The sequence below is a fragment of the Aythya marila genome (assembly GCF_965140915.1).
Source record: "Aythya marila genome assembly, chromosome: 20".
In the NCBI taxonomy this organism is placed as follows: Eukaryota; Metazoa; Chordata; class Aves; order Anseriformes; family Anatidae; genus Aythya; species Aythya marila.
Window position 1 is genome coordinate 155,969 of NC_139061.1, and position 11,801 is coordinate 167,769.

General features: G+C 52.5%; 2 protein-coding genes across 2 annotated transcripts; one reads left to right on the top strand and one right to left on the bottom strand.

Moving 5' to 3' along the window:
- Window positions 1-5,398: 5,398 nt before the first annotated feature.
- On the bottom strand, window positions 5,399-6,518 carry DNAJC30 (DnaJ heat shock protein family (Hsp40) member C30; the record flags this gene model as incomplete). Its single annotated transcript, XM_082776611.1, has 1 exon — window positions 5,399-6,518. One exon carries the CDS (start codon window positions 6,516-6,518, stop codon window positions 5,889-5,891), a length of 630 nt encoding a protein of 209 aa, XP_082632737.1. The 3' UTR covers window positions 5,399-5,888.
- Window positions 6,519-6,527: 9 nt separating this feature from the next.
- On the top strand, window positions 6,528-11,765 carry BUD23 (BUD23 rRNA methyltransferase and ribosome maturation factor). The gene is made up of 12 exons (XM_082776607.1): window positions 6,528-6,667; window positions 6,757-6,794; window positions 6,899-6,994; window positions 7,198-7,280; window positions 7,374-7,470; window positions 8,294-8,390; window positions 8,724-8,774; window positions 9,369-9,454; window positions 9,672-9,717; window positions 10,004-10,065; window positions 11,159-11,248; window positions 11,395-11,765. The coding sequence occupies exons 1-12, from the start codon at window positions 6,620-6,622 to the stop codon at window positions 11,447-11,449; spliced, it is 849 nt and encodes a 282-aa protein (XP_082632733.1). The 5' UTR covers window positions 6,528-6,619; the 3' UTR covers window positions 11,450-11,765.
- Window positions 11,766-11,801: the final 36 nt, after the last annotated feature.

Below are 11,801 nucleotides of genomic sequence, written 5' to 3' on the forward strand. Positions count from 1 at the left end.
CACCCAGGGAGGAGATGGGCAGTACTGGGGTACCTCACCCATGGGGTACCTCACCCATGGTACCTCACCCCATCATCCAAACCCCTGCCCTCACCTGTGGCACTGAGGCCAGTCATTCAATTTAACCAGTTCAAACAGGTTTAAGACTAAGATAAATCAGAAACCAGCCACCGAGATGAATGCTGTCACTTTATTGGCAGGCCAGAAGATTGTGGTGGCTGGAATATTTGTTGTTTTGCAGAACACCTCCTTTCCAGGGTCCCACCGTGCTCAGTTTGTGCTCATCCCTTCAACAAATGGTGCCAGGACATGGCTGACTGCTGGTCAGGCTCTGGCTTGCCCCACAACACTGATGTGACCAGGGAAATAAGGGGACTGAGTAGGAGCACATAGGAGGCCAGTTTAACTCTCAGCTTTACTGTAAGGAAGGTTCATGCTACAGATCTCAAGAAGTTGCTATTCCTCCAACCCAGTGCCCTGAGGCCAGTGCCCGGGCTCTGGCCAGAGCCTCTGTGCAGGACACATTGGCCAAGGGTCCTGGCTGTGGCCTCATTATCCCTCACTACAGTGTTTGCACTGTTGCTTTCACCCCACAGACCATTATTTGCACCTTGTGCAGGCATGGAAGGACCTGAAGCCACTGAAGCGCAATGTTACCATACCCAGCTCCCAGAGAAGGGAAAGGGCCCGGCAGGTGCCTTGGGCATGGTGCTGAGTGCCTAGTGCTCTCTTGCAGTACCGCCCACGGCACACGCAGGGAGGATGTGCACAACCTGTCCTGGAGGACCCTGTTGGCCCAAACCAGCATCTTTTAGAGGGTAATTTTGGTCTTTGCTTCATCCTCCTCTCTGTGGCCACTGGCCAAGTCCTCTCCTGGAGCAAACTCCACGTAGGACCACCTCAAGGCTGTGTCTGGCAGGGGCTGGGATGCACAGTGTCCTGGAGCCCCCCAGACAGCCATCCAGGCTCCCTCAGGGGCTGCATGGGAGGCTGCCTGAGATGACTGGGAGCTGTGGGAAAAGCATAGGGACATGGGCCCAAGTGATGTGCATGTTGAGCTATGCGAGCTGTGAACGTGCACACAAGAGGGGGTTCTGCTGGGCAAGCACAAGGCTTCTCCTTAGGGATCTGGATGCTCATTTGGGAGAGGAAGGCCTTCACAGCTTTTGAGGAAAGGCACTTGCAAGACGAAAACACCCCAAGGAAATGGTACGAGGATAGAGCATGCCAGAACCCAGATCCAGACACCTGTGTGGGTTGAATGTCAGTAACACTTACAAGCTGTGTCAGTTCCCTGCAAGATGGGACCAGAATCAGCCCTGGGATGGGCGCTAGAGCATGTGACCATTGAGGAGCCAAGCCATCCAAAAAACAGCCAGGCACAAATGGTCGGTCTTTCTACCCAGTCCCTGCCTTGCATGGCTCCCCAGATTGGGCATTCCCAGACAGTGCTGCATGGGTTTATCAGCAGCTCCAGAACAACCTGCCCTAGCCCAAGCAGCTACTGAGTCACCTTACAGTGAGTGCCAAATCCGGTCCCATGAGTGAATCCTCAAAGTGAGCAGCTACCTCTCCCAAGTCCAGGGAGGTAGTGTCTCTATCTTTCTGAAGGTAACAGTCCAAAACCACAGTGATTCAGGAGCCTTTGCTGAGTTGCAGCAGCCCTGGATGGCTTTCTGTCTGTAGGAGTCCTGCAGCACCCCTGGGTGCTGGCCCCACTCGGTGGGATGACATGGCTAGGCCCTGGCACCCCAGTAGTCCATTACCTTTCTTCATCCAAGGCCGCCTGGCAGACTCTGGCACAAGATGAATCTCCTGCACTGAGGAGATTCTTCCAAGCCCCAAACCTGGAGCTGGGTCTATCCAGCTTGAGGTCAGGGCAGTGGTCCTGATGGGAAACACACACAGGGTTAGTGCAGTGCATGCCTCTGGAGAGCACAGCACCATTGGCTGCCTGCCTCTTGGCTCCCAGAGTACATGGACAGCACCTTGTCATTCTGGCAGCTCCGGTCCCTTACACAGGCAGACCTGGGAGGACAAATTCCTGCACAGAGCCACAGGATGGGAGCATCGGTAACAGGTAGGAGCTGGCAGAAGCAGCAAGGGTCCTGCTGGGGAGGACGATCCTCCTGTGACTCTCCTTACTGTGCAGTGACACTTTCAGCAGTACCCATGCCCCACGGGGCCACCGCCCACCACCACAAGACCTGTTGGGGTGGGGAGGCAAAGAGGAGATTTGCCTCCACTTGCCCCAGGGAAGAGGAAGAGCTGCTACTGTGTGTGGAATGTGCCCCCACATTCATTCCTGCGTCAAACTGGGGAAAGGTGGTCTGGAGCGCAAGCCCTGCTGGCTGTGACCTCTCTGCCCTCCCCAGACAGGTAGGTGAGCAGCAGACCCAGCCTGGGAGGGAGAGGAGACCAGGCAGAGAAGGGCTACCCCTGTCAGCCTCCCAGAGACCTTTTGAGACACAACCCTGCTCTGCTGGAAGATAAAAAAGCAGGATGGAGCTGGCCAGCAAGTGGCATAACCACAACGAAGTGCCCCAGCTGGGCCTCCCTGCACAGCAGGTGCTGAGCTGGCAGCCGGGCTGTTAATAGGGAACTCCATTAACAGAGGAGTTGCCACAGGGGAAGTTGCTGATGGGAAGCTGCCTCACCTGTCCCTACAGCTGCAGGTGCTGCCAACCATGCAGCCCTTCCACAGGACCTTTCACTGGGGCCCAGCAGCAGCAGGGCTAGGGTACAGAGGTCTGCCCAGCAACTCCAGGGCAGGTGAGCATTGGGGCTGCCACCTTGGTGCTGTTCAGGACCCTGCTCACACAGCCTGCTCCTTTCCGGGCAATGCCCTGACCTTGAAAGGTCTCAGGTGGTGGCAGGCTTAATCCAGACTTATCTCAGTTTACCTGGAGCTTTCATTCAACTTAGTGTAGCAACAGCTAAACTCTCCTTTTCTCCTGCTTCCTCCCCTTTTCCACCTTAAGCTTCTGATGTTGGCAACTCACACAATCCCTTGCCATTACACCAGTGCTGTCACAGTTAGATACTGATGGATTTCCTCTGGCACTCATAGCAAAGGTACCCCACAAGGACTGTGCTCACTTGGCAAATGGAAAACCAATCACCCCTGGCAGCTTTCCATTAAGGAAACAACTTGGAAAAGAGGAGAAATATTAAACATGATGACAGTATTAACACAAGACAATGAAGGTGTAGAAACTTCGTGTGCTGGGAGGTGACAGTAGGTCTGTGAATCTGGACTACCTCCAGCCAGTATGTGCCTGATCCAAAATCTATCCCAGAGCAGCAGAGCACTCAGGCCCAACCAGTACGGAGATGGTGACCTGGAGACCAGTGTCCTGGTTTCAGCTAGGATAGAGTTAATTTTCTTCTTAGTAGCTGGTATAGCACTGTATTCTGGACTTAGAATGAGAATGTTGATAACACATCGATGTTTTAGCTGTTGCTGAGCAGTACTTACATCAAGTCAAGGTTTTGCCTGCTTCTCATACTACCCTGCCAGCAAGGAGACAGGGTGCACAAGAAGCTGGGATAGGTCACAACCAGGACAGTCAAAAGGGTATTTCATAACTTATGGCATCATGCTGAACAATAAAGCTAGGGGACTGCTTGGGGAATGGCTGGGCATCAGCAGATGGCGAGCAATGGAATTGTGGATCATTTGGTGACTTTTTGTTGTTGATTACTGTTTATTGTTTTGTTTTGTTTGTTTGTTTGTTTTCTTTATAAAACTGTCTTTATTTCAGCCCATGAGTTTTTGCTCTTTTCTTACACTGCCCAAGCCACTCACAGTTAGGTACATAGATTAGCTCAGCTTTGGCATCTGGATACTTCACCCTCCAATTTCAGACACAAGCATCAGGCATAGAGCAGGAGAAACAGATGGCTTATAGGAGTGCTTCTCTATCCCCAGCGTTAAGCAGGGAGCACACTAACTAGTCGCAGTTCCTCCTGTTCTGTGCAGCACCAACCCACTCCCTGCCTGCAAGTTAGTTCATAGCTGGATACAGGGCTTGACTGCAGGAACAGCCCACAGCCCTGGGCCTCGGCACTATACACAGGAAGATCAATCTTGAAGACAAGTGTTTGGCAGGGCTGCCTTGAAAAACCTTACAACCCATACCAGGAACTAGAGATGTATTCCTGTACAATACCCACTGCTTTGCATGGCTGTTGCCAAGCTCTTCCAGCCTGCAAAAGACTATTACTCGCCAAACTCTGACTGGGAAACAGCCTCTGGTCTTTCAAGAAACTTGCCTTATTACAGCACAAAAATACATCAGCGACGGCACTAGCCAGAGCTCTAGAAGCTTTCAATTCATAACCAAATTTGAACACCAAGCTCCCTCTGCCCTTCACATGTTGATGTTTCAGGACTATTATCCCACAAAGAGGGGGTGGAACAACAACCAAAGAGGATCCTGGAAAGCCCTCTATGTGCTCCCAGGCTGCATTTCTCCAAACACGCAGCACTTTTGAGCGCCTGCAGTTGGAATTAGTAAAATTATTTCCAGAAGAGGAAAACTCTCCTATAGCAGCATATACCCTGCACCAGTACACATTACACTCTGACATGCTACTGCATAAGGCTCAGTTCAGTATCATGGAACTCCAGAGCTGGAAAATGTTAGGTGTTTTCCTTTCACAAGTTTATATCGGAAGAAAACATAACCCAGGGTCACTGCAGTGAGAGGGGAGGGCTCAGCTTCTGCACAGAAGGCATAGCCAAGCCCAGCAAATATAATGCAAAGCAATGCAGACAATACCTTAGGCATGCTAAGCATTGCAATACCATGTTATAGCAAGCTTCATTCTCTTCAAATAGTACAGGTGAAACTTTCACCAAAGGAAACACAGAAGCTCTTAGAGACAATATTTAGTTCCTAAAACACTCTGTAAATAAATAGGTAAATACTCTTATACACAAATGATTCTTAGACACATGTAAAGCACAAATAACATCACTCAGTGCCCAGAAGCGTACCACTGCAGCCATAAAGGCCTGTACAAGATAGTCTTGTGCAAAGTTCCTAACAAGCCCTAGACAGGACAGGCTGTTCTGAATACCAAAGTATTTTGGGCATCCCCAGGTGATGTCATACACTGACTAGGACATGGTTTCATTCTTGTAGGATGAGGTTTCATTCTTGTAAGGCTGCTGAAGCTGAAATTTCTGTACTTGCCACAGAGTGAGGCAAATCCTGAATGGAGACAAAGGCAACAATGAAGTCCAGAAACCAGTGCTCCCAAAATGCCCCAAATACATAGTAACAAGTGTGAAAGCATGGAGGTGGCTAGTTTCAGATTAACGGAAAACCACAGGGAGCCATTAGTCAGCATTGGCAAGAGCATCCCCTATGAACACACATAGCACACAAACACCATTGTCAATCATTTAATCTCCACTGCGGCTCAAGACATGTGGTTCCCACCAGGGTCAAAGAGCAGCACTGATGGTGGGGACATGTCAGAGTCCATAAACCAAGGTCCACGAACCCGTCAGGCACAACATCTGCAGGTCATACTAGCAGAAGGGGCACACTGCAGCCTCTGGAAAAGGGCCCACACGTGGTTCCCAGTGGTCATATGGAGTCTGCAGGTCACACTTGCAGAGGTAACACATTACAGCCACATACAGTGGCCATGCACTGTCTCTAAAGATCACAGCAAAAGGGACAGGTCACATTCTGAGAAGTTGTGCCCACATCAGTGCCTGCTGGTCACACACTATCTCTGAAGACCACATTGGCAGAAAGGACATGTCACGGTCTAAGGAGCTGAGCCCAGGCATGAAGTGGGTGCAGGGGCCCTGCCCACCAGTGAGCTCTGTTGTCCTGTTGCAGTGGTGGAGCTGGGCTGGTGCCCACACGTTACTTGAGGCTGTAGAGCAGGACAACGCCCAAGAAAAAGAGGAGCCCAACCGAGAGGTCGGAAACGAGTCGGAAACGGCCTTGGGCCGCAGCCTCCTCCCGGCGGAGGCGCAGCTGCTCCCGCCGCGCCCGCAGCATCCGCTCCCGCTCCAGCTGCTCCCCGTAGTGTGCGCGGTAGAAAGCGTCGAAGTCGAAGGGCGGCGGGACGGGCCCCCGGCGGGAGAAAGAGGAGGCGGCGGAGCGGGCGGGCGGCGGCGCGGGGGTGAGCGGGCGGCCCGAGGGCTTGGGGGCGCCGCGCACGTCCTCGCGGCTGAGGACGCCGCGGTCGTACTTGCGGCGCAGCGCGGCACTGCCCAGCACCAGGTAGGCCTCGCTGACGGCGGCGAAGCGCTCGGCGGCGGCAGCGCTGCCCGCGTTGCGGTCGGGATGGTACCGGAACGACTGCTCGTAGTACGCCGTCTTGATCTGCGCCTGCGTCGCCGTGGGCGGAACGCCCAGCACCTCGTACAGGTCGCGGCGCGGCCCTAAGGCCTCGCCGCATCCCCGGTGCCCGGCGCGGCCCGGCGCCAAGCCGAGGCCCGGCGCGGCGAGCAGGAGGCGCCGCAGGCGACCGAGCGCCGCCGGCTCCATCGGGCCGCGCCGCCTCAGCGTCCGCGCGCCGCCATCTTGGATGCAGCGCGCTGTGCGCCGGCGCCTGGCGGTGACGTCGGGCAGTGCCGGCACGCAGCAGCATGGCGGGCAGCGGGCGCCGGCCCGAGCACCGCGGGCCGCCCGAGCTGGTGAGGCGCCGGGGCCGGGGCCGGGGCCGGGGCCGGGGCCGGGGCCGGGGCCGGGCCTCACGCCTTTCCCCTCCATTCTCTCGTTGCAGTTCTACGATGAAGTGGAAGCGCGGAAGTACACGCAGAAGTACGACGGGGCAGGCTGTGCTGGGCTGTGCTGGGCTGTGCTGTGGGGCCCAGGACTGGGCCCGGCGTGCGATTTCCTGAGCCCTCCCTTGCTCTGTATTGCAGCTCCCGGGTGATGGAGATCCAGGCGCAGATGTCGGAGCGGGCCGTGGAGCTGCTGGGGCTGCCCGAGGACCGGCCATGCCTCCTTCTGGATGTGGGGTGAGGGGGGCCCAGCGGCAGGGTGCAGCACACAGGCATGTGGGGATTCAGCCCGGCATGGCGCCGAGGGGGGCACTGGGTCCCCATAGTGCTGGTGTCTGCTGCGGACTAACAGAGGGGGATGTCACTGTTGTGTGATGGCTGTCCTAGAGCATTGTTTGGCAAGGCTTGTGATCTCTGTTACCACCCCTTCCTCCCTTCAGCTGTGGCTCTGGGCTGAGTGGGGATTTTATCTCTGAAGAGGGGCACTACTGGATTGGCATGGACATTAGCCCTGCAATGTTGGGTGAGAGGCCCCTCCTCCCCTTAAGCTCTCACTTCACCTCAGAGGTGATTGCTGAAGGCATGAGCTTGGTACCATGAGGTGTCTTCTGTGCAGATGTGGCTGTGGAGAGAGAGGTGGAAGGAGACCTTCTTCTTGCAGATGTGGGTCACGGCATTCCCTTCAGGCCTGGCATGTTTGATGGCTGTATCAGGTGAGTTTGTACACCTAACCAAGCTCTTCTGATACTCTGCATAACTACATATTTTGTATTGTATACATGGTCTGCTTATGTTGCATAACAGATGACTGACTGTCCTTATCTGTCACTCTGTTTGCTCCACGCCAACTTGACTCCAGCTCTTTAGGACAAGCTGCTGAGATTCTAGATTGTAGAAGCAGCAGTTTCCAAAGAGATGCTTGTATGTGTTTTGTGGTAGTGAGCTGGGAAGAGTATTGAAATAAATAAAGTGAAGTTGGGGATAATGTGAGGAGAGTTGAGACATGCACCTAGGATGAAAACCTAAAGTATTCCTGTGACATTGACCTAGGGACTGACCTCACAGCTGAGCTTGATGGTTGATTTTGAGGTGAAGGGGAAAGAAATAGTTCTCTTAGAGAATACCTCATAAAGGTACTGGACAGGAGTAGGGGCTGTCTGTTACTGATCTGAATCAGTTTGGGATTGCTCATTGTCAAAACCTGCATGGTTGCTTGTGGGCTATGCCAGGGTCCCAACCAAGCATTGAATTATTTGAGCACCTGGACTGGGGGAGATGTCTGGTGTTTCATTGCGCTTGAATAAGCTTGAATAACTGCTGTACTATGTTGGGTTGTGGCATGGCTTAGGGAGTCTCAAGAGGGATTCCTGTAGTGTCTTGACTGCAGAGTGGAAGGCAAAATTACATGGAGAAAATTAATTAGTTTCCCTGATGCCTAACACATGTTTAACACTGAAAGGAAGCTCAAAGGGAGGTTATGGGCTCTGCTAAAGAATTGATGGCTCGGTGTCTTGAGGGTCTTGCTCTCTTTTTCAGTATTTCCGCAGTGCAGTGGCTTTGTAATGCTGATAAGAAGTCACACAGTCCTCCAAAACGCCTTTATCAATTCTTCTCAACTCTTTATACTGCCTTGGTAAGTGTCATGCTCTCTCAGTCAGGCCTCTGCCTATTTTTGTGTCGTCACTGTTGCCTTCTAGGAAGACTTTTTAAGTAAATGCTACTGAAATATAAGACTAGCAGGAGCACCTATTTCCTGTCTGCATTCCTTTTTGCATGGTGCCCTGTGTTTCTGTAATCCCTGCTGTTAGCTTCGTGCCCTGCTGTGCTGTGGAGAAGCTGACTCTGCAGTCTGAGCAGCTCTGCTGGGAGAGTTCTCTAGGAGGTTTTAGGCATTGGAGGCTAGGGACTGGGTGACCAGAGGGGAACCCTGTCTTAACAGGGTTGTGACTGACTTTATTTCCCATAGGCCCAAGGATCCCGAGCCGTCCTGCAACTGTACCCTGAGAATTCAGAACAGGTACAAGATACCACTTGGTGGGGAAAATGAACAGGCAGAGCAAGGCAGAAAACCTGTGCTGTTTGAGGCTTTGAATGCATGGTATTGGCCCACATCAGGTCTGTGTCTCTGTCCTTCCTGCCATCCATAAAGCTCTGCAAGAGCCAGGAAAAAAACAACAATAAGGAGAAAGCCCCACACAATTTCTGCCGCTTCACAGTTTGTTTTGGGCTGAGCCTTAAAATCAAAGAAACTGACAGGACTTGATCTAAATGTGCTGTGCTAGATTTTTGCCTGTGTAACTGGGTTTGAAGACTGGACTGTACTTGTCAGCACTGTACTATGATTCCCAAAGGCTGGAAAATCCAGCCTTGTATAACTCTCCTGGAGAGTCTGCTGCCCCACTGAATCCAGGCAAGGTGGAAGAGCAGGGAGAACAAAAAAATACTGCAGGCTGCTGCCTGGACAGAACTGCAGAGCTAGGGGCTTGGTATAGGGTTTAATAAAAGCAGGGTTGACCTGTCGTGTGCATACACAGTTAGCTGTGACTGAGCCTAGAAGTCTCTTGGGCTTTGCTTGTGGGTGAATAATGTTTGCATGTGCTTCTTTTTCCAGCTGGAGCTCATCACGACCCAGGCCATGAGAGCTGGCTTTACGGGGGGAATGGTGGTAGATTACCCCAACAGCACCAAAGCCAAGAAGTGAGTCCTGTCTTTCTGTGAATGGGCAATGTGTGGGGTGAGGCATAGCCTCAGCAGTGATTTTTACAAGCTGTTATTCTCTTTCCCACAATTCAGTCCTGGGCAGAGGTGACAGTTTAGATCTGACTCAAAAATAGAAGAACTCAGTCTTGCTTGGGGACTGGGAATCACATGCTGAATGTCAGCTTCATGTTCCTCATATTTTTTTTCCCTTCAGGTTCTTCCTCTGTCTCTTTGTTGGGGCTTCTGGCACGTTACCAAAGGTGAGGAACTCTGCCTAGCAGCAGAAATGCCTTCCTGGCTGCTGGGTAATGTGGAAGAGCTGTGGGTGAGCAGGAGTCACACCAGACAACTGCATATGCAGATGTGGCTTCACTCTTACGTTTCTTTGTTCTCATCTGGTTTCTGTGCCACAGTTTCTGGGAGATCTGTTTACTCCTGTCCCAGTCCCTCCCCTTACAGAGCGCTGTGTTTCCCTTAATTTATTTAGATGGCAGTGAGCACTAGCTCTGTCTGCACCAGGTGAAAGTTCCTAATTTTGCTCTTCAGGGCCTTGGTACTGAGTGTGCTGATGGACAAGAGATACAACAGGCAAAGTTCACCAGTGAGAGGTATTGTATGTGGGGTGAAGTTTCAAGTCCTCCCCAATTTCAGGGGATGTAAGTGCTCAGTTTTGCGGACCACAGTGCTGCTATGTGTGAAGTGGTGGGAGGGAAGGGACGGAGTGTACTGGGAGGACCGTTGGCAGCCCAGATGGGCACTGCTTTATCTTACTGAAGGGCCCCAGATACAAGGACTGTAACAGGTTGGTTTGACTAGAGGGCTTTGCTATGGCATCAGGGAGCTGCTGTTGATGCTTACCCTGGAACTTCAGCTAAGCATTCAGATTGAGGTGCGCTTCCTGTCCAGCACTCAGCTCTTTGTCTCAGCACTGTAGTATAGGTTGTTGGTGGTGTGGTGTTTTGTTTTTTGTTTGTTGTTTTTTGTTTGTTTGTTTTTGGTTTGTTTGTTTGTTTGTTTTTGTTTTTTTGTTTGTTTGTTTGGCGGGGAGGCAGGCTGCTGTGCTTGAAACCTGGTGTTCCCATCCATCCTCTGTCAAGTTCTTTGCTGTCTGACTGCGCAGCTGTGTCCTGTGTGGTTTCTCCTGCTGGTGAGGTCTCCTCCTATAGTAGTGGTGCAGGGAAGAGCCCCCCCCCTGCAGCCAGTGGGAGAGACAGAGAAAAAAAACAGAGGAAAATCGTCATGGCTGCTAGCAGCTGGTGGCTGCCATGTTTTCCTGCCTCTTACACTGCTGTGCTCTGCTTGCTTAGTCCAGGGGGTACTTCATCTTGGAAGGCAATAGCAGAACTGGCAACTTGTTGGGAAGCCAGAGGCTTTGTCTGCTTTGTTCAGAGTAGAGCAGACAAGGGCAAGGTGGCTGTGCTTAAGCACGCTGCTGGTATGTCACACGTGGCACAGAGGAGTGCTGGTCTGCTGCAGCCTGTGGAAGGTAGGTGTCCCTTGGCTCAAAGCTATGGTTGGTGGTAGCCTCCCTCCTTCTGTGTGTCTGGAGTTGGACTGTGTGGGCCTTGTCCACAGTGCTGCTGAGCCTCTTTTATCCCTGGGGAGTGGGAAAGCACCTGCTGTTTTTATGAGGCATGCCCAGGTCTGGGTAGAAATCTTCCGGGGCACAGAAGTGTTCCTCCCCAGCTGCTGTCTCTGTAGGACACGGTTCAGAAACACCAAGGGGAAGTCTGTGAAGAAAAGCCGGGACTGGATTCTTGAGAAGAAAGAGCGCAGGCGACGACAGGGCAAGTAAGTTTATTTGGGTCCTGCCTCAGCTGAGGTTGACTGTGCTAGACTGGCTTGCTGTCTGTCACCCATTCAAACTCCTGCCATGAACTAGCTTCCCTTCCCCTCCCTGTGTATCGCACTGAGTTGCTCTCTGCTTTTCTTCACAGGGAGGTACGAGCAGACACCAAATACACAGGTCGAAAGCGCCGCCCTCACTTCTGAATTGCTGCGGACACTGATGATGTGGAAGACGGTGTGTTGGCCTCTCCAGTGAGCCTCCTGTGAATGGCACAGATGGGCACCCCAGGCCTGGGACTTGTTGGAACAGGTCACTGTGGCTCTTGCAGGTGTAGACTGGCTCAGGTGCAGCCAAACTGCCAACTGCAAAGCTGCCAGACCTGTTTTCTCTGAAGGCAGAGTGGCACAGAGTTCTGTCCAATTGGTGTCTGCCATGCCATTGCTTATCTTCCCAATGGGGCAGTGAGCCAGAACATTATATCCAGCTTCTTCACTAAACAGTCAACAAGTAAGAAGTGTTGCTGGTCTCCTGTGTTGTGTTCTTAGTGCAGGGGAG

Coding starts and splice junctions, on each gene's coding strand:
- BUD23 (XM_082776607.1), top strand. CDS start 6,620: ATGGCGGGCAGCGGGCGCCGGCCCGAGCACCGCGGGCCGCCCGAGCTG. Junction 9,718..10,003: donor CTTCTGGCACGTTACCAAAG/GTGAGGAACTCT, acceptor TTTGCTCTTCAG/GGCCTTGGTACTGAGTGTGC. Junction 11,249..11,394: donor CGCAGGCGACGACAGGGCAA/GTAAGTTTATTT, acceptor TTTTCTTCACAG/GGAGGTACGAGCAGACACCA.